The following is a 23377-nucleotide window of genomic DNA, read 5'->3' on the forward strand; positions in this document are numbered from 1 at the left end:
AAGGAAGGAAAGGGAGAAGGGCACCGTTCCCCTTTCCTGCTCTATAGAACCAGCCGCCATCATCCATACATGTGTGTGTGTGCGCGCACACACGCGCACACACGCTATAGCAATTGCTCAAGTTCAGGACTGGAACACACCCCAAACCTGAGCCCTCTAGCACAATAGAGCACAGCAAGGGGACACTCTCCCTTTGGGGAGAGTGGCAAGTAACACTTCCCCCTTCTCCTTTCTTTACACCCTCCTCCCACTGCCTGAACAGCACTTAGCACTTCTGTTCCAGGTTGGCCAGAACCCTGAACAATATCTGTTGGGCTTCCCACTTGTGCTACTCAATTTGTGTTAGCAGCAAAAGATGAAAGGGAAGGGTTAGCTTTCCGTGCCAGTTACTGGAGAAAGAGTGAGTCTAGATTGCTTACTATGTTGGATGATTTGTTTCCCTCGCTTGCTGCATATTATGGGTCATCCACTAACCCAGATATTTTCAGCTGCTTAGTGACTAGTGCTGATGTATTAATACAGTCAGAAGTAAAAAAATATTTAAAAAATCAGCCTGAACCTTTTTGAATTCTATGGCTCTTCTTAAAAACTTCTTTAAAACTTTGTTTCCACATACCTATTGGCTTAACAGATGGACATATGATTTCAAGCTACTAAACATCAAGGACTGTTTTAAAAGGGGCAAGAATGCGGGTTGAGGAGAGAAGGCTGGAATTAATACCTAGAAAGAATTTGATTCTGGCTCAGACTTAATTGCCTTTCATTTTTCCATCTCTATACAGGCTTAAATTGAATATTGTGCATTTCTGCATCTGTTTATATTGAACAAGAAAACCTGCTACAAATGAGATTATTTTAAACATTCTTTAATAAATAAAGTGAACTCAGATGCATGTAGTTATATACACTCCTCTGAGGTATAAGGATGTTTCTTTGCAAATGTAAGTAGGATTGAACTTCTATAACTAGGCCACAGGAATGTTATTTAAAAGCAACTGAGCGGCATCCATGCAAACTCCTAAATTTAATTCAGTAGTTTAACAAAATAATGTATCCTGGATTTAATGCATATTAATACCTTATGTTGCTGTCCAAATAGTCACTGGAATAAAATGTCATATTTTTCTCTTTTAAATGCAAAGTGTCTTTCGTTCTTTCACTTAACTATTTCATTTCAACCATCTTGGCTACAATCCTCAACAAACATACCTGGCAGTAAGTACCACTGACTACAAGGAGCTTCACTTCTGACCAGATATGCATATGACTGTATGGTTAGCGATACAGTCATTAACTCACTTACTTATGTTGTGGAAATGTAATGAGTAAACAGACAGGAAAAATGAAATGAGGCATTAAAGCTGCAATTCTGTACACTTCGGAGTAAATCCCTTTGAACTCAACTAGGCTTTCTTCTGAGTAGACATGCACAGAATTGTACACTTTAATCTGCTTTCTTAATGGGGACATTCCTGGCAGTTAATCTTAAACAAGTTGTATCGGTCGTGACGTGGATTTTGTAAAATTTACTCCTGGGAAAATCAAGGAGACTTAAAAACCTCGTCCTATTCTCTAGGATTCTCATTTTGGAAGTTGAGTTCACCCAGGCCTTGTGTTCAGTGATGTACAAATGATTTAATGGCGTTTAGGTAGGGGTATGTCCTGGTCCCATGCATTGACTTGAATGGAACAAACATCTGCTCTGTAGCAAATATTCTGATGGTTATTGACCGAACTCCAGGCTTGTGGCCCAATATCAGCATTTGCAGGCTTCCTCATACACCTGAAAGATTGTTATCCAAAAGGCACCTGATTCTTTTCTTCATTTGAATCATTTTTTTGAAATTGGAATTAGATTACTCTTCTGATTTTTTTTTTTTTTTTTGCAAAAAATGCATTATTATTTCAGTAATTTTGCTTAAACTTTTAGCATCAGCTTTTGACTCTCTCTCTCTCCCCCCCCCCACCTGTACATTTTCTCCTCTTTCTCTAATTGCTAGTGGCGGTACAGTTGAGTGAGATATACAAAAGATCTTTCAGTCTTTGCTCCTCTTTCCTCTCATCTTACATCTTCAAGGGGAGGTTGCATGAGGGTTTGGGTTTGGTTTTTAAAAAAACACACCATAAAAATTAAAAGCAAGACTGACTAGTACTGAAGCGAGGAAAAAGGCAGCTGGCCTTTTATCACCATAATTTTTGCTAAGTCTAGGAGACAGGAATGGAGATCAATTTCCCACTACCTTTTTTAATCAGCAAACTATATCCTGATTAATTTCTTAAACAGAGTATGTAAAAACAAGGTTGTTAAAAAGACACAACTTGCAAGATAAATTTCAGAATTGTAAGGGCTGATCTATCTTCATTTTTTCATCTTTCTGTTCTTCACATCAGCTTTTTAAATGACACACAACTTCTTTAATGGAGATTATCTGAATATTAGCTATATGCTCTGGAAAGTTAAAGGTCCTGTAGTTTTATCAATATTTGTTAATATTTTTAGAGTTTCTTGCACTTTCTGTAAGGCAGAGCCACTGTTAGAAAATTGGAGTAAAAATAAACAGGTTTAGGAAATAAAACAAGGAAATCTAAAGATTCAGTGTGCAGCTTTGATGCAGAATTCATATAAGGTCCGGGCCAGAACTAATATGAAGGAGAATGAGTTGGCCTTTCTCAGGAGGCAAATTTGGGGCTATTGTGAAAAGGTCAGCAACTTACCAGTTATTTAGTTTAAATAATTATTAATAATCGCTCAATTTTTAATTAAGAAATTGTCAAGTATTAATCAACAATCACTCAATAATAATAAATTGTATGCTTTTTTATTCTATTTTAGTTTATGGGGTGCCATTTCTACTTTAGGCACCAAAATATTTTGAAACTTGTATGGAACGCTGTCATTGTGTGAGCAAAACATACTTTCTTCCGTGTCTCTCACTCTGTGACTCTGAAGTCCATATTGGCCCAACACCTGACATGCTCCCCCAGCTCTCCTTTTCAACAGCTGAGTGGAGCCTCCCATTTTCATGGATCATGTCCTCAGTGCATGGATTACGTCTGCAACTGAGCTCCCCTCTGGAAGGGCTCAGTCAGTTTGTAGCGGCACATTTGACACCACATCCTTAGAGACAGAGGGTTGTCCCGTTCCTCCAGCTCTCTCTTGGCCTCAGGCTCAGCTGCCAAGGGAACACCCAGCAGCAGAGGCGCGATCAAGGCCAACTCTCCTTCCGCCCCTGGGATTCTGAATGTGTTGCAGGACCCCTCCCCATCCTACTCCTCAGACTCTGACTACTCTTTCCCCTCTAACAGATCCTACCACACTCTCCCCCTCCCGGATAGTGCCATGGGACCGTCACACTTTCACTTGTGCAGCAGAACTTCGCCTTCCTCTCCTCCCACCTACAGCTCCTCAACCTCAGAATCTGCTCCAGTGGTTGGGAGACACCCCAAGCAGATTTTAGGGGCAAGAGGGAAGGCTGCAGGGGAAAGAAGAAGAAGGGGTAGCCTATGGCACGAGTGTAAGTTCACTTACATAGCACTGGATGCAACCCTAAGGGCTTGAAGTTTGATGCCCTATGTTGCTTCAATAATTCCATGTTGCTTTAACAACAACAACAACAATTCCAGAGGTCTTCAGAATTCTGCACAGGGTATTCTAGACAGCCTCACATCACAAGGCCTGTGGAATACATATAAGGTCTGTCTGAGGGCACACAAAAACTGCCAGACAGATAGGACATGGTGAAGCTGCAATTTTTTAAAAAAGGTATGAACAAGAGTACACAGCACTTGGTCACCTTTTATTATAGAAACAACCCCCCACTCTCTTCGTAAGATATTATGAAGTAAAGGGAATCCCTTTTACTTCCTTCACAAAAAGCCCCTGGACCTTCACCTGTAGTTTAGAAGGCTTAATCTACTCCAGAGGGGCTCCCTTAAATTCATCTACTTCGGCCAAAAGAGGAGGAAATTACAGCCATTTTTAGGTCCCCCATTATAGTGAATGGGGAAACACTTCATTTTATACAGAGTGTCTTGGAACCCGAAACACAGACCAAAGGAAAGAGAGCATAGAAATAGACTGGAATTTTAAAGAATGCACAGATGCAGATACATGGTAAATCGTGGGGCCTGTTCACACCCCTCATATCTTCTTTAAAAGCTTCAAAGTAATTTTTGACCTTTTTTGGAAATGAGTTACTCAGGTTATATTTTAAATGCTGAACTATGTCACTGAAATTACTTTAATGAACTTCAGAGCAAGTCCATAAAGAAACATGCTATTAAATCAGTACAAATGCTAGTGCCTTTGAACTGTGGTTGAAGTAATTTATCCTACATTAGCTCCCTATTTCCCCCTACTTGTCTGGAAATCTTGTAATAAAAATCCATATTTGATAAGTATACCCTAGTACCATAAAATACTTGGAGACGGAAACAGGTAACTGGGTGGGAAGGAGAAACTTCCAATAGGTGCTTTTGTTTTTAAAATGGTGGCACAGCTAATTGGCATATTTTTAGTTCAAACATGACCCAAATCTTTCACATGACCAGATAAGGAAACTGGAGTTCTTCAAGTCTGTTACCACCCAGATTGCTGTAGCTTAGCCTAAGCTTTCGGTTTTGTTTTAATTTTATCTTACTTTTCAATATGTATTCATCCAAACCGACATTTCATCACTCCAGTTGTAGAACAATGTTCCTTCAACATGAGAAACATACACACACCTAAATCTGGAACAAATTAAGAAATTACAAAATAGGCAAATGCAGAAACCAATGGAATCAAGTGTTTGAGTGTGCAACCTCTGATGCATGAAGCATCTTATGAAGGACACATGATGTTTAGTTTGACCTTCAACTTTTAAATTTTGCTGCAATGTGATACAGCTTTTGCTCCTTTCAGAAACTGTGGCACTAACAGTATTCCTTTCTGCAGCAATTTTGGATTTCTGAATACACACTTTTCTCAGCATACAAACAGAGTAACATATCTATCTGAATTACAGGTTGCCGTTACAACACTTTTAGTTATGTTCTTGTTTAGAGAGGTTTGCTTGCACGAACTCCCTAAACTCATTCATCACACCTTATTGCTAATAGAGCTGTATGCTGATATTAGCTGAACAAAGTTGCTTCCATGGTCTTTGAGACACTGCAGTAAAGTCCCTGAGCAACTCTTCTATTTCTCATAATCCCCTGACCCTAGTGCAAAAATCCTCTGCAGCACTGGGCTTCTACACCAGTTCTACAGCAACCGCATCCTGTTGACAAGTGGAGAATGACTGTGCCAAAGCTAGGGATGAATATTCTGGAGCAGCATGAGATGGGGCACTGGAGGGGAGGAGTGAGAATCACCTAGGTTGGTCAGAGGCCTGTTGCACAAGCAGGGTAGAGAGGAAAGTTCCCTTCCATGAGCTTCCTTTTGCTTGTGGTTCTCAGGATCCAAGTGGTTGCATTTTAAAAAACCAACCCACTTTTAATTGAACATGCTTTATTCATCATGCACTTGTCTTGATTCACGCCTTTTGCCCAAGTTACAACCGTACACACAGGCTGGATGTTTATCCCAGGAAATGAAGTTCAATCAGGAACCAAATGCCAATAAATAACAAAACTCAAGAGGCAGTCCCATCACTCTCCTGCCACTGGCCGTTCTAGTGGCTGATGCTAGTTTGAGAATTCTTAGAAGTCATATCAAGTGTTGTTTTAATGCAGGGCACCAGAAATGTAGTGATGTGGATACTGTGCATATTGTCAGTGGAAGGAAACCAATTGGCACAAGTTAAGGAGCACTTCTGACCTTAAAGATTTCAAGAAGTGCACAAGCATTTGCATTTTGAAATAGCATCCACTATAAAAATGGAAATGAACTTTAGGGCATTGAGTAGGTGAGCTGGTGTTGTCATCCTTTTCTTTTCTTTTTGGTCATCCCTCTAAGTTATTGGTTCATTTCAGCTGCTAAATATATGTACATAGGAAATCAGGGTCTTTCTGCCCAGGTTTGTAACAAAGAGACTAGTTCAGATGCAGCACCAGCAGCTCATGTAACCCAGCAGTGCCCACCTGGCTGATGCCTTAACTGTATTCCTGGCATATATGCTGCTGCAGCCCCCAATCTCCTCCCTATAGTCACACACTCACAGGCCTTCTAAGAGCAGCCTGCCCATGACACAAACACACCAAATAATTCTGGAGGCTGGGGCTGGTATACCTGGTTGTTGTTGTTTAGTCGTTTAGTCGTGTCTGACTCTTCGTGACCCCATGGACCAGAGCACGCCAGGCACTCCTGTCTTCCACTGCCTCCCGCAGTTTGGTCAAACTCATGCTGGTAGCTTCGAGAACACTATCCAAACATCTCATCCTCTGCCGTCCCCTTCTCCTTGTGCCCTCCATCTTTCCCAACATCAGGGTCTTTTCCAGGGAGTCTTCTCTTCTCATGAGGTGGCCAAAGTATTGGAGCCTCAGCTTCACGATCTGTCCTTCCAGTGAGCACTCAGGGCTGATTTCCTTCAGAATGGAGAGGTTTGATCTTCTTGCAGTCCATGGGACTCTCAAGAGTCTCCTCCAGCACCATAATTCAAAAGCATCAATTATTTGGCGATCAGCCTTCTTTATGGTCCAGTTCTCACTTCCATACATCACTAGGTATACCTGGTAGGAAGCTGTATACCTGGTAAGTGTTTCACATTTCTAGACACATTAGTTTCAGGCTGTGTACAGCTGAAAGCTAGAACTGTGTAAGAAGTGATTACCTGATAGACCACCAGTTCCATCAAAACAAGCAAAACATCGATTTTAAATCTGAACAGCATGGTATGGAAAATAAAGCATTCTGAAAATTTTAGCTTATTAGTAAATACATACAGACAAAGTATGTTAAAATGGTAGTCAGTTAGGCTTGTTAAATCTGCAGGAGTCTTTCCTCCCACCCGCATCTGATTATCATCACACTGTAGATAAAAGGCAATTAGTCTCTCAGCTCTTTTCTAGCCAGTTTATTGGCATTTAACACACAACCACTGAACAGACAGGGCCATATTAAAAATTCCACTGGTGGATAAATGACCGTAAATTTCAGACAAAGGCAAGGAGCCTTAAGAGAAGCTGTCACCAAAGTACTCAAGCAAAAAAGAATGTTAGTGCAAGCAGCACACTTGTAGCTATAGTTGACTGGAAATTATTTAATCATATATTGCCAAGAAAATGTGATTATGTACACTAGGAATATGTACACTAGGAAACAAAAATGATACTCCTTGGAACTATGCACAGGGTATAATAGGAACATAGCATAATACTGAAAATTAAGAGCAAATGTTTGTTTTTTAAAAAACTGGTACGGGGAGGGCTGGCTGTTGCTGTTTTTGAAGAAATGCACAAAATGTTTATTAAATGAAAATTTGGGTATTTCTAGAATTTTTTAAACATTTTTTCTAGTATGTGTTTTTTAATGAAATCTTAGCAATTAGCTGTCACATTTCCTGCAGAGATGAAATAAAAATACGATTGGAAGAATAAAATGCTACTTATTTTAGAGAATAAAATGAGTATGTTGCCTTTTTAGCCATATTGACTAATGCTAGTCACATTTCCTGAAAAATAAAGGTGATGAGGACAGGCTCTTCCACTTTTAACAGCTGCAGAAACAGGGCATTTCAGCAGCTGCAGTGTGTCATGTGGTAACGTCCTGTGCGTTCTGCAAGAGCGCGAGGCTCACAGGTGAACCCCTTCAGTGTCTCAGCAAGAGGCCAAGTCCAAAATTCAAGACTACAGCAGGATTGTGCAGGACCTTGGAGAGCTCCCAGAGTCCTACTGAAACTGCTCAGCATGCACCAAGCTACATCTGAAGCCTAACATACAGTTAACTAGACCTGTAGTGTAGAAAACCCCGCCTCCCCAGAAGAGCCAGCTAGCTCTTAAAGTGCCCTTCTCTTATTTTGCAGTTTTTGCCTTCTGCAAGACTGGGGAGACTGGGGCAGTTTGAGAGACTTCTCCTCTGAATCAGAGCAGTTGGCAAAGCTGTGTCCTGTGGCTGAGGGGCTCCTGAAAAAAGTCCTGGCAGTTCTTCCACTCAGGATGAAGCTGGAGCCTTGCCCTCCTCTGAGTCTTCCATTGGACAGTGCATGGTCCTTAGGTCATGACACCAGGAGGAGGAGAAACTATTGCTTCAGGCCTCTTTTATTGTTTATCTACTACCATCTTACTTCGGTAGAATTCCTGGATTCCATAATTCTGTGCTGTGGAGCTAGCACCGCTTCCCCAGCACCTTTGCTGAGGTAATTTACTGATGAAGACTGTCCCTAGGATATCAGATCATCACTCCTAAGGAGCAAGCCATATGCACCAGCCCAAGTCCATTGGGTAGCACCTGCATACCAGAATAACTTGGGGGGGGGTATAGGCTTTCAGCAGTGCACTCAATGCTTTTAAGAGGAAACTTTCTTTAGATTTGTGAGGTCTTAGACTTGCTTGCATTTTCGCAAAACAGCCCGGTTTTTGTCTTAATGGAGTGGATCCAGGAAATCATACTCCAACAAACTTCCTTCAAGGTGTGTGTGTGTGTTTTTAATTATCAAAGGACCACTTTGTTCTTTGGAGAAAGCACCTCCCTCAAACAGAGAAAGTTTTTCCATTAGAGGAAGGTCCTCTCTATCTAACTCAGTATCCCTTGCTTTGTTTTCGAATAATGGTTTGGTTTAGTTGCCTCTCTCTTAAATCAGGAGCCTTCTACCAAGATGTACAGATCGAAATCCTAGCTTTTCTGAACTTGGAGTAGTAGAGTTGGCATCAAGGAGATAACCCCTACATTTTGAAACTCCTTCGGGTAGTGATAAAGCAGGATATCAAATAGAGAGCCAGCATGGTGTAGTGGTTCAGAGCAGTGGACTCGTAATCTGGTGAACTGGGTTCGCTTCCCCGCTCCTCCACATGCAGCTGCTGGGTGACCTTGGGCTAGTCACACTTCATTGAAGTCTCTCAGCCCCACTCACCTCACAGAGTGTTTGTTGTGGGGGAGGAAGGGAAAGGAGATTGTTAGCCGTTGAGACTCCTTAGGGTAGTGATAAAGCGGGATATCAAATCCAAAAAAAATTAATAAAATCCATTTTGACTCTTGCTCTTGATTCTAATGTGAGAGTTATATAAACACCACAGAATTAAGAGCGTACTAGTTCTCTTTTTTAGCTATAGAAATGCACATTTCAGCTTTTTTTCTGAGTTGACCTTCCACATTCTGAAACTAATTTGCCATACTCCTTTGCAACGTCTGCTCAAGGACTTCCTCTTCAGAATAATGTGCTTCTTATTAAGAGCATCCTATAAAACTCAGGAGGATTGCATAGAGAGGAAGCAAGACTGAGACACATGAATTTCTATACCATAGTTAGATATATGATAGTGACGACCAAGTTGTATATCACGGTTGTTGTTGAGAAAGCAAAGGAAGAGAATGGCTGTAAATATCAGACAAACTGGCTGTCTTTGTATGCAAACCTGACATATGAAGAAGAACTTGCCAAAAAGGATAAATGCAGGCACATAGCCCAAAATGTTATAAAGGTTATACAGTGAATTTATTACTTATTTAATTCCACCTCATATACAATATTTGAGGTGATAGTAAAATCCTAAAATAAAACATGATGATATAAATATTGTCATAAATAAATCTTTGCTTGTATGTTTATTTGCATACCCCTCAATTAAAATATTTTGTCATAGTTTAGAACCACACCAAGAAACCTTCTATATCTATGCCTATCAAGGGAAGCTGCTATGCAAATAAGGGACTTGTTCAATAATACTACTACTTCTCTTGTTGTTGCTGCTGCTGCTACTGCTGCTTTTGACAGCTATATGAATATAAATATTAAAGTGTCGATTATAATTCCCCATCTGTTAGGGAAACCAGCACAATTGTTGCACTATTGTTATGTTTGGCGTCATTTCATTTTCCCCTGCCAGGAACACCTAATTTTACAGGAGCACCAACAAGCAGTGAGCACCAGATTAGGCAAATCATCTTTATAATTACAAAAAATGCTCAAAAATACAACCTTTTCCATTCATTCTATTTATTATGTTTCATCATCACCAATCCATCACATTAGTCACTCTTGCCCAGGACTCACACAGGCTCAATTTATAATGATAAATTCGAATCTTGACACACACAAGATTTTCCTCAGTCATGCTCCCAGTATCTTATTTCTAACACCCAAACAATTAATGCACAGTCATTAAATAATCCCATGATTGGTAAAGAAGAGATCACCATATATTTCTACCAAGAAAGCTACACAACTCCTAAGACCTTTTGGGAGAAAATAATTCATTATATCAGGGTAGGTAGAATGGTTGCAATCATAGAGTTTACCTAAAATAATTGGATAACTTGCTTACAGATTAAAAACATGTGTTAGCTCTATCCCTTTACGTTTTAGGCCTTAGTATTAATTGCTGTCAGCAGAGAGTAGACCAAACAAAAATAATTTTGCATCAGATCATAGTAAAGAAAAAAAATTTAATAAGGGTGAGGATAACTCTGTTTTGTGTTTTGTAGGGCAAGGAGTTAATCATACAGCATCCAAAAACTGAGGCACAATACTATATATGGCTAAGACTATGGGATCTGCAAAAAATTATAACTCATACCTTTGAAAAGCAAAGAGTGAAAAAGCCCTCTGGCTCCCACAATGCTAGTCTATCTTACTCCAGCTGTCCTCCCTCTGGGGCTGAATTGAAGAGGACTGAGGAAAGGCCAAAAAGCAAATACTGGAAAAAGCACACAATTTGTAGTATATACACATACTTTGTATTTGCTTTTTTTTTACCCACACTCAGAGCCATCCTTCTACAGAAATGAACATAAGGCTGTGGTTTGCTTATGCAACAGCCTGTGGATACCTTTCCTCAGCCATTAGTAGCATCCTTAGTAACATCCAAGTTGGACTATTGTAATGTGTCCTATGTGAGGCTGCCTCTGAAAAGTGTTCAGAAGTTTCAGCTGTGATAGAGTTTGGAAGCTTCTTCTGGATTCTGAAGTATTTGCTCAAGGATGTTCATAATACTTGGTCATGACACCAAGCTGGAGAAGAGATCTCCTTCAACCCTCTCCCACTTCGCCCACCACTGTATTTTCACCCCAACCAACTCAACCTTCGCTAGAATCCAGCTTACTGCACTAGATGGTTTGAGTAATGGCAGATTGTGTGCCTGCAAATATCACTTGGGAAGTGTAGCTTCCCAGATACTCCTTACCTGCATTGGTTGCATATTTCTTTCTAGGCTCAATCCACCATTCTGGTTCTTACCACTAAGCCCTAAATGGTCTTAAGACCTGGATACATCAGGTCCTTCAAAACATACTTCAAATGAAATATACTTCCCTGTGTACTGCCAGTAGCACAGGTAATTTCATCTGAAGTTTGGTATGGAGAAATAAAATATAGGGCCTTTCCTTCATCACAACACTTTTCTTGGGAAATGCCTTCCCTAAGGAGGCCTACCTGGCTCCATTATTGTACAGTTTGCATTGATTTCTTAGGAGGCCCTTAGGGGTTGGATTTAATTATGATGTATAGCTTCTGGCTTACGATTTTATGCAAATCTGATATGCTATCGTTTCATGTTATATTTTTACCGAGAAAAGGGTAGGCTTTAAACTAATTAAATAATAAAATCTTTATTGCGGTCCAAAGACCCATCAAACAATTTCAGAACAAAATACAGTTAAGACAGCCAACCACAAAAGAGAGAGGAACCAAGGCGGTCATTTTGTTTGGTCTCAAGCATGATGATCCTTGTTTCTTTTAACTTCCAAGAGAAACCTTGCCACGGCCAGTGTAATATTACTAGACGTGTCATCCAAAAGATATTTAATATGGGAGGCATACTAATTAGTAAGTAAATAAGAGACATGTGACAGGAAAGTAGCATTCTGTATCTAACTTTTCACGAATGAGTCCAAGTCACCTTGTCCTTTGTAAATCAATTTTGAATACACCTCAGAAGAAAGGAATCAAGGAAAACAGGGAACTTTTAAAGGCACAGTTACTGTTGTGTAATGATTGGCATGAAGACTGACCCATATTTTCTTTTTCACTTTTTCATTTTCCTCTGTATTAGGGATGTGGAACCTACAGGCCTTCAGATGTTGTTGGACTATAACTCCTATTTTCCATGATCATTGGCCATATTAGCCTAGGGCTGATGGGCTGTTGGAAGTCCAACAACACTTGTAAAGACACATGCTCCCTGTTCCTGCATTACAGGAGCAGTAGGGACTTGTGGTTCTCCATATGTTGTTGGACTCCATCTCCCATCTAGCAGCTAGCATGATGACAGGAGTTATAGTTCAAAAACAGCTGAGCGGGGGACACAAGCTCCCCACCCCTGCACTACAGTTTCAGGTCAATTATGATTTTGACATGAATGAGAAACAGAAACTACCACTGGAATGAGAAGCCAGGTATTGATATTATAGGTCACCCAGTTTAACCGGATTATCATCTTGCTGTAATTATAGTTCACCAGTTTGATTTTTGATTATTCTAGGTTGCCAGCTTAACCAGATGATCATTTTGCTGCTTTGCTGAATCACAACAAAAATAGATGTATATCTCAAGGCTGCCAAATATTACTGGCTGTAGATTACAATCTAGCTCACAGATTTTGCTTTGTTTACATTTTTGCTGTATGTGTGGACCAGTGTCAGGGTTTTGAAGAGGTGTTTGTGGGCCAAAGAAGCAGCCATTAAAAACAATAGTGATGTTTTTGCCACATGGGCATTCACAAAGGTGTAATTCCTTTACTTTGAGATATGCTGTCCTTCTTAGAAAATGTAATAAGTGCTTTGTAGATGAAGATTAGAAAGATGAAGGTCAGTACTTGACAAAATAGAACTGAAAACCTAGTGAGCAGTCATCATCAGTAAAAAAAGAAAAGAAAACCCAAACTATATCTGACTTATAAAATAAGTAAAGAGGCAATTAAAATAACCTGCCAGTTCTATGAACCATAAAGCAAAGCTGAACAGTATACTGTGTGATAATTTTTTACCAGGGGGTTTGTAGTCTATTTCTTCCACTTTCTTTTGGTTTTGAAAGAGCACATTAAAACTTTTATTTCCAGCTTAAGGAACTTCACACACAGAGCAGAAAAAGAATTTGCAAAGGAATCCAAATACGGATATATTGAAAAATTCTGTATTAGATGAACTATGACAGAATATTTTGAGTGGCCAAATTGCAGCAGGGGTTCAACTTTAAAAACAGCAGGATCTTGTTCGTGGCAGACATGAGTGACATATTGCAGGCAAAATGGGGGATGAGGCGGGGTGTTGAGCTGATAAATGTATGCTTTATGTTTAGAGAGAACTTGGTTTGGGGATTCTGCAAATGCTCTGGTTTAAGTATATAGCTCCATATTTTGAAAGGATTTTTTTTCTAATTTGAATGAGTAAGGAATCATAATCTTAAAGACTGGGCAAGGATCAAAGTGAGCCCAAGACCCAGATTGTGGTGCTATTATTCTGTATCGAGACTGCTTCCCTCATAATGGTTTTTAATTCTTACCTGTTGCTAAACCAGTAGTCTGGGAGGGGTGGATCAGGTCAGCACAGATCAGAAGTCTCATATGTACATGTAACTCCTCAAACATTTTTGCTCCCTTGACTCTGCTGAGACAAACTGCAAGTTGGCTCCTCCTGTCTCTCAATTGTTTCTTCAGTGGCCGTTGCACCTTGTCATTATGTGACTAGAAAGTTTGGGTATCTGAATTTATTTGTTTCCCCTACCCTTCCCCATGCCCTTTTCATTCAGTAAATTATTATTGTTGTTGTTATTGTTATATACCAGGGGGCAAGACCTGTGTCAGTGTTTAATTTTTGTACTGTATACCGCTTAGGAAACTTTATTCATTGTGGTGGGATAAGGGGATTTGTTCAACTTAAGACTTTCAGGTACATTATCTTTCTTTGAACTTACCTGTTTGGACATGCTGACCTCATGAAAAAACTTTGTATTCATAGATATACCGGTAAATCGCCTTTGCTTGGATAAAGATAAATTTTTAAATGAGGAAATCTGATTAGTAATAAACTCCATTTGATTTAGAAGCAAATACCATTCAAGAAGGACCATGGTTTTATTCATAATGTTCTTTGTTGCTTAGACCTTTATGAGGGTTTTTTTTTGGGGGGGGCGTGTTTTTAAGTGAATGATATACTTGCCCCCCCCCAAACTGCATAGTCAAAGATGATAATTGTTCTGATCCAAAAAGGACTTTATTCTGTATGTAAAAAAAGTCATTTTTAATTGTAACTTAACAGTACAATGTGATTGAGATGGAATTTGGTATATGCAGTGCTTTTTTTTCTTTAAAAATGTTTAGGGGTACTCTCATTTTCCTATTCATATTGAAATACTGCCCCTCAATGAGGCCAAACTTAGATTCACAAAATTTTTAGGAGTATGCATACCCCTGCATCCCCCCCCTTAGAAAAAAGCACTGGGTATATGTCATATAGTTTTAGCAGATGCATATACTATTGTTTTTATTTATTATATTTAAAGAATTCAAATTCAGATATATGGTATTGCAACTCAACATTGTAGCCTCCAAATGACAAGTCGCTGCATTTCTGTTTAAAATTTGGTCTCATGTAGAAAGGTGTTTTTTTTGTGGAGATGAGAGAAATATTGTTCACTTTTTGTTTGTTTTCACTAGTTTGCTAAACCAGGAGATGCTCTTTGCAAGGCTAGGGTGATGTAGCATCTTTTGAAATGTCAAATCATTTCATATAATAGGAAGGTGGAGAATGGTGTGTGGTATGGAAGCAGTAAGAGAGAGACCAGCAGCTCCTGTGATTTATTTCACCTTCTGGAAGATTGTTCTCATGATTGCGGAGAAAGAAAATATAGGGAAGTGAATAATAATAATAATAATAATAATAATAATAATAATAATAATAATTTTTATTTATAGCCCGCCCTCCCCTGCAAAAGCCGGGCTCAGAGCGGCTAACGTCATACAAGTAAGACAATGCATAAAAACAAGCGATCAATAAATTAAGATACATCCCACAATTAATTCAAACAAATTAAAATTAAAACTGGACAAGTGGCAATCTTCAGGTTAAAATTGAAGGCGGTTACCAACTGTTTCCACTGATATTATAAGCACCTGTGAAGAATTGTCATGCTGAGTCAGATCAGTCGTCCCCCCAAGAGTTCCTTCTGATTTTACATGTTGTTGTTAGGTCTGAACTTAAGAAGAGACCCACTGGATCAGAACAAACACCTATCTAGTCCAGCAGCCCATTACCCATAGTGGCAACCAAAATGCTTCTTGGGAAACCCACAAGCCAGGACATTTTTTAGCATTCAGATGAAAGGAGAAATTCCCCCATTCCTCATTAATCTCCCCTGTAGCAATGTCAGCCAATCTATGATGACATTACTTTGAATATTTCCACTACAGTATTTATTATATGAACCTTGGAAATTAGGATGGAGACGGAAGAACTGTACAGGAATGTATCTGTTGTCATCTGATTTGGCTTGTCAAGTCTTAGCAGGCATTCATATTTCTTACAATTTATAAAGGACTGTAAAATATATTGTTGGTTGCTTTCTGAGTTGAACGTCATCCCAGGATTTGTTTGACATTGAGTTACATGTAAAGAGCCCCTTGGCAGGATTAATTTGATTAATTTGTAAATTTTCCTACTCCTTAATTTTAAACCTCACTGTTTGTTTCATATTACAAAATCTTTCAAGGCCACTGAACAAAATAATTGATTTGGATCCTGTAGGATAAGAATCCATAGGGTAAAATTACATAATTGGTTTTAATTACATAATTATAGCATTTTAAATGTGTGGAGGTGAAAGGTTACCATTAGATGCAGAAGTCATGATGAGGAACACAAAAATAAGCCATGTGTTTAATTCTGTGTTTCTTTCCATTTTTATACAAGAAATTCAGTGAGATCTATCCTTGACCTTGGACACTGAGTGATTATAGCAAATAATATAGTGCTGTTATGGTTTTTAGAACCATAGAGACACCTTTGTAAATCACTAAGTGCACTTTAGCAAAGGCTTCATTTAGATTTAGTGCACTACATGGGTAATCAGCGGTGGGAACCTAACTGACAGCAATTTAACATGATTAGGCTGGGTAATTACATAATTACCAGTAGTGTTTATAAATGCATAAGGATATTTTTATTGGGTGAAAAAACCAATTGCTTTCTTACTAAGAAGAAAACTAAATAAACAAATTTGTTGTCACAGGTTAAGAGGACATGCTCTGCTCCTTTATGAAATGTGTTCTTGTTATGTAGTGAAGTGCATTTGTTTTACTGTGTAGCCTTTTCTATTTTGTATCAAAGTTCTGGAATGCAGCCTCCTATTTAAACCTCCTATGGAGCATATTTGGTATATCAAATGGCTCTTTGACACACTAAAGCTGTAGAAACCTCAATTACACTGACTTTTTAAAGCAACAATCCAGGAGGAAATTGTTGTTAGATTTTGGATTATAAGCTGAATCTATTTGCAGTGCAATCCTATGCATGTCTACTCAAAGTAAGTCCCATTGAATTCAATAGGTCTTACTCTCACGCAAGTGAGAGTGTATAAACCTGCAACCTAAAGCACTATTCTGTATTACTTTTTATTGTTTCTAAAACAAGCTGTGGTTTCTTTCTTTGCCATGCTTTCCCCATTTATCCAAATATGTCCACTGTGGGTGTGTGGGTGTGGGTGAATGTGGTTATCATGGTACAAGTGTCAAGGTGACCCGATTCGTGATGTGCATATATATGTAAATCTAAAATCTCTGTTCATTCTCTGCATAATCAGCAACTTGCCTATCGCCTCACAGCAATTTTGTCCTATGTTTATTGATTTTACGCATAGGTTCAGTTCGCACATAACATTAAGCCAAACCATGGCTTAGTGCAAACCTATGATCATGCATATTCCTGGAGCAGAAATAATTTTGCAGAGAAAGAACAGAGAAGTCAGTTACTGAGCTTTCAAGTTTCCATTACATTCGCATCACAAAGGAAGCTCAGTTTACCTTTACCAGGGCTAAACTTGAAATTGCTCTGTGCTTGTTTTATGAGTCTGAAAGCATTTGATCGTTTTAATTCATAGATCCACTGACTTTGCTTCGAGGAATAAATATTTTGAGGGATTTTCCATCTAAGTGTACTTGAAGCCTAAAAAATTAATCTCAAATAGCAGCATATCTAGTCAGAACTGTCTTCAGGAAGAAAGTGATCCTTTCCCTGTGTTTATTAAGAGTGTGTGTGTGTGTGTGTGTGTGTGTGTGTATCCCCAAAGTACTAAGGTTAATTCTGATTGGAATATGATTTATTTAGCCTTTGAACTGTATTTTTATTTATTTATTTGGAAGAATTTATAAGCTGCTTAATGGAAAAAAATATACTAACAAAATCAGCAAAATTTAAAAACAGGAAACCATCATTGTTAATGTTCTTATGAAAGATAATATTCAATAGTATTTTGAGTCAGGAGATGATCTGGTGCTTCTGCAAGTGGATTGAAATCCGTCCAGTCAGCTTTAAATCAGAATATTACACATGATGGTTTGGATCCAAACTTAGTGTTACTTAGAGCAGATCCATTTAAATTACTGGAATTTATGATAGTCAGAACCTACTCTGAGCATGATTAATTCTGGATCCAACACACTGATCTAGAGTACGATGTGATAGTCAAGTAATGCAAGCAGAAAACTAACAGAGGAAAGAGGAGCTTGCTACCAGTTTCTCCTTATTAGTAAGTAAACCTGATTTTGAAGAACAAAATCAGGGCTATATGTTGCATGGCAGTTTCATCAGCTGTTGGAGGGCAATTTGGACTGGGGCTTGTATGTTTCCCCCTTTGTGGGTAAATAAAATAGGCAAGCCTATTCAGACATGCAGAAGTTATGTGTGTTTTATTTCTTTTTAGCTACTGTTTATTTTAATAATCTTTTGAATATTTTTAAATATTGGTTTAAACTGTTTTTATCAATAATGTAAATGTTTTATTTTGAGTTTCTGTAAACTGCTTAGAGGGCTTTTTTTTTACAATCGAGGGATATATAAATTTTTTGAATAAAATTTTGTTTGTTAAATAATAACAGCTGGGGGGGGGACAATATAAATTGCAGAATTAGCTCTGTGACTAAATATTAACTCTCCCACTAATCGTACAATGAAGTTCTGATAATAATTGGGTCCCTCTAACCACCACCCTCAAAAAAAAGAATGGGTTCTGTTACGAAACTCCTGAGTATTTACGTCCTAACAAATGCAAGAAATTGTCTCCAAATATTTCAGCCCTTTCGGTTAAATGCTTATAATCCTTCTTTGCTGGAAATGCCACTTTCTGCCATTATGCATAGGATTTGTTTGGTCTCTTTCTCAAGCAAAATGTTTCATATTGGTTTTGTTTCTTTTGACTAGATGATCCAGTCACTGTTGGAGGCACATTGCCACAGCAAAATCTCATGCTGTACATTGATCACCTGTCCAACCTTTGCCTAGAGTGTGATCCCCAGTTCCTTCAAGAGATCCAACTTTACCTGTCTATAAAGAAGATGAGGAGGGAGACATCTGGGATAACCAAGCATCAGAGCATTAACACCAGAGCAGGTTAAATTCAAATTTATCATAGTGTTCTACTTCACATCCCACCCCTTGCAGATTTTTTTGCCCACAGGTGATGTTTGTGAATGTGTACCTGTGCTTAATTATTATAGTCATTTCCTCAGAAACCCCCAGATTGGTGTTATGTAGCATTTACTAGTGAAAGAATCCAAGACTTGGTTATATATTTTTTCACTTGCTCTAAGCATACAGAATGTAGCTTCCTTGCCCGCTTTCTCTTCTGCCATTAGGAACACAAAGCTTTGATATCTACAAGGAATACATGGTTTCACTTACTGACTTAAGGACTGCCCCCTAGGAGTCTAGCACAGCCCACACACAATCCTGGAACATGTCCAGCTTTTCCTCTGAGCAGAATGTGAACCTGTGACCTTGTGAGCCTCAGGCAAAAGGGCTGCCTACTGAGCCACTGATACCCATGCCATCAATAAGTTTTAAATGCCAGCTGCAGACTTCAGAGAGATAATGATTTCAGTGTGTAAAAGGTTTGGTTGTGGAGACTGCAGCTCACACAGATGGCGTGACAGGGTAAATGTGTTGATATTTTATATAACATTTCCATACCTGAGATATTGCTAATATACTTAGAAGGACACTTTCAGGCAGATGAAAGTTTCAGGGTTATGTATCCAAAATGGACTACCAAACTTAAAAATGCCTGTGGAGTGCATGTTTTAATAAGAACACTTTTATTGTTTGGATTTTAAACCCAGGCTTTGCAACAAGAGTCATGGTGTTGTGTTAAAGGGGTGGGAATTAAAAAGTGAAAATTGTAGCAAGTGAGAATTGGGGAAAATAAGCAAAGCAGGATTGAAATCCTACACTGATTTACCTGGGAGCAAGCCCCATTGAACTCAATGCGACCAACCCGAGTATACCTATAGTGTTTAGCTGTTTGTGACTTACAATTGGATACGTTACATGATTAGCAATCCCGTATTAATATGGATCTTTAAAAGGCATTTTTCACAAAATATTAATTTTAGTTTGCAGCTTGTGTTAGTTTCCACATGCACTTTTCAGATATTCACTGGACCCTGTCAAGGACGGGGTCATTTTTCATGACAGACCCAGAATATCATTCCAAGGCATAGTTCCTGAGTTTCTATCAGTATGCAGATGTGTTTCAACATTGTCTGTGTTTTGATGAGTAGAGCAGGGCCAGCTACCTTCTTAAGCACCCTCTCTTTCCTCAAAGTACAGTGGTACCTCAGGTTACATACGCTTCAGGTTACATACGCTTCAGGTTACACACTCCGCTAACCCAGAAATAGTGCTTCAGGTTAAGAACTTTGCTTCAGGATAAGTACAGAAATCGGGCTCTGGTGGCACGGCAGCAGCAGGAGGCCCCATTAGCTAAAGTGGTGCTTCAGGTTAAGAACAGTTTCAGGTTAAGAACAGACCTCCAGAATGAATTAAGTACTTAACCTGAGGTACCACTGTATGTGGAAATAGTAACTAATGTGTGCATGTGAGGGGAAGTGAATTGACTGAAATTCTTGTTTCATACTAGGACACTTAAGCTTCCTGAGACCAAATCTAAGCTTTCATTAGGTTGAACACAATCATAGATGGCCAATAATGTATCTTTAAGAATGATTTTTTATGTTTCAGGGCATGTTCAATCATTGCATCCAAGGCCTATTGGTCATATTGTGTCCCTGAGCCCTGTGCTCTGATTTCAAAAATTGTGGGGTTTGCATGGGCTTTATGCATTTCAGAAGCAGAAAGTAGCATGAAAACCTTGCAATGTATTTTATGTTTTCTTGTCCATTTTGTTTCATGCACTTCTGATTGTAGGCTGAAATGCATGCTGGGAACAGGAAAAGCTTTCTAGAGAGATGCGCAGTTAGAAATAGACGAACACATGTGGTAATTTAATTGTGATTGTGACAATCAAAATACTTTTAAATACAGAGTCCTCAGTAGTGCCAAGATTAAATCTAACGGTCCATGCTCAGACTTGCATTTGACCATTTCTGTGCATACTTCCTTCTGAGATGATCTACAAAGACACCATTTGCAATGTAATTTTGACATGTTCACTTTTCCACTCGAAGACAGATGGAATCCATTATGAATTTTGAATAGACTCACAAACAGTAACAGATGTTGCACTCAAGGTGGGGGTGGAGAGATATTTTCCCCTATATAACTTACCTGCCTGGGAAACCATCATCTGGACAGCTATTCCAGAATATACAGGACAGGTAGGCTTGGAAGTCCAGCAGTCATAGCCTTCTCTGTGTACAATAAGGCATACTTCTGATGCAAGCTTGAAGCAAGGTGTGTGTTCTAAATCCCATCCAATTCTTTAGCTCCTAATGGCAAGCAAAGCTTTTTCAGTCCTCAAATGGCAAAGACATATGGCTACCATAAACTCTAGGGAGGCAGCCCAAAATGGTGGGCTTGGGTATGAAACTGACAAAATGGCCTTGCGACAAGCAAGCAACCTGCCTCACAGGATTGTTGTGAGGCAAAGACATTGTTCTGAGATCCTCATGGGAAGCACAAAATATAAATGCACCAAATTCAATGATGATTATCAGTACTGTTGGTGGTGGTGGTTGTTTTACTTCTGCAAATGTTCCTCTTCCCCTAATTAGTAGCATGTAGATGTATTTCTGAGGAATACATCCCTCACTGATGTATTGGCCTTGCGGTTCTGCTGCTTAAAAAAATGGAGATGTTATCCTGCATTTAGCAGCTTGTCAATGGCTGATGACTGAGGATTTGAACAAGCAAGGCAGTGCTGGCCTAAGAACTTTACCCAGCCTGCCAGATAGCTTTAATCCAGTCATATGGGAACACAGACAGCACAGCAGCCACTTCTGAAACATGAGACCACAAGGACAGCTGAATAAATTCAGAGACGTTTTGAACATTCTAACCTTTGTCTTGAGGGTGGGGGGTGGAATCTGATAATGAACAAAAACTAATACCAATTTATTTTGTTTTTGTTCTTCAGTCCGGTAGCTGTTAAGACTTTCATTTTCTTAGGGTTGCTGCGTAACAAAGTATTAGCCAAGCAGCTTCCCGCCCCCCCCTTCACACTATGGTATATTTAGTTCTGTATGTAGTCTATTCCTTCACACTCATTAAGGAATGAATCTGGTTTCTGTTTTGTTCAATACTGTATATACATTGCACCCATAAATATTTGAACTAAGTAAATATAGTATCTCAAACATGGAAAAGCTTTCATTATAAACTGGGGGCTGGTAGGGTCTTTTAAAACATTCTATTCATTGGCCAAATGTTGCCCTTTTGGAGGGGGGAGTATGTAAGCCAAAAAATATGATGTATTCCTGTCTGCTATATTGCAACAGACTCTTTCCCAGATTATGTCTTGATTTGCACATTTTATATGTCTAGTGATCTGGTGATGAGGGAGCTCTAGGAGAGGCCTGTAGATTCCCTCTGCAGAAACACATGGCCGGCATTCAGCTGTATCTGGGGCTAATTTCCTTCTTTTGCTTCATTTAAGGTGCCTCATTCTGGTTTACAAGCAGTAGAATTGAAAGTAATTTTCTTACTTGGAAATATGGTGGGCTTGTTCCTAAGTGGTAGTAGCAGGGGTTAGGGGTTTTTTAAGTGTTAAGTAAAACCAGAATAACTTAAAGAGTCCCCCTGCCCCCAATGAATTAGCGAAGAACAGAAAGATTAGCCATCACAAAACTGCACTTGAAATAATTTTCCTAGAAAGCTACCTAAGAGGAATGAGCAGCAAAACATTTTGTTTCTAGGTCGATAGTGATTTCATATGTGTTTCTAGGTCGATAGTGATTTCATATGTGTACCCTTACGCATGTTTGTAATTATGCTGATTGAAGGCAAAGCACTATTTCATCACATATTTAGAAGGCAATATGTTCACATGGCTAGCATTAAACAGGTACCTGGGTTTTATATAGTTTTATACTTTTTCAATAAAGAATTTAGAGCTGTGTGGCTAGGGTTGTGTATATTCATAAACATGTATTATGCAAGCACGTAAAATAATGGGTGGTCTAGCCACGTCCACCTAAGCCAATAAGACTGGGGTGATTAAGACACACACGTTTCTCCAGACAGTGGGAATCGTCTATTTCCAAATGGATATTTAGCTACTTCAGACGTGCACTTTCATCCTCTAAATATCTGTCATTAAATCAAGAATGGTGGACTCTCAATCAGATGTGTGAACTGTCACCATCAGAAAATGCTGTACATTCACATAACACCAGATGTTGGGAATGCTATACCTGTGGTGATTAGTTGAGGTTTGTGCCTTCACACATGAAAGTCATCAATTATTGCTAGTCAGCAATGGATATGCACATATGAATCCAGCTGATTAGACTGAAAGCTGCCCATAACTTCACACATTGAAGATATATTTCCATTAATATTGGCAAAATTTCTGGGTTTTTTCCCCTGCTTTTAATAATGCTGTATTTTATATTTAAGGAGAAACATACCTAGAAATGCCTAGATCCAGCTCTGTATGTTGTGCTTCTAATTCATCAACAGCTATGCAACCACTTTTCTTTTAATTTGATGGAAATATATCTTGGATATGTCATCAGTCAGCTGTCAATTGTTATTTCACAAAAAAGAAATCCTAGAAATGTCAGGTCAAACATTAAATATATATTTCTAACATTTAATTTCAAAGCATGAGAGAAAGTAAGGTGGTCAGCCATTCTA

The 23377-nt window shown here is 38.9% G+C and overlaps 1 protein-coding gene across 12 annotated transcripts in view; it reads left to right on the forward strand.

The window, feature by feature from the left end:
* ERC2 (ELKS/RAB6-interacting/CAST family member 2) overlaps window positions 1-23377 on the forward strand; it is a 512280-nt gene that overhangs the window by 418774 nt on the left and 70129 nt on the right. For all 12 annotated transcript variants that reach the window (XM_083602952.1, XM_083602957.1, XM_083602950.1 and 9 more), the window contains one exon: window positions 18485-18673. In XM_083602952.1, the coding sequence (XP_083459078.1) occupies window positions 18485-18565 (81 nt within the window). In that variant the 3' untranslated portion in view covers window positions 18566-18673. The remainder of the gene's footprint in view (window positions 1-18484; window positions 18674-23377) is intronic.

The sequence above is a fragment of the Podarcis filfolensis genome (assembly GCF_964270895.1).
Source record: "Podarcis filfolensis genome assembly, chromosome: 2".
Lineage (NCBI taxonomy): Eukaryota > Metazoa > Chordata > Lepidosauria > Squamata > Lacertidae > Podarcis > Podarcis filfolensis.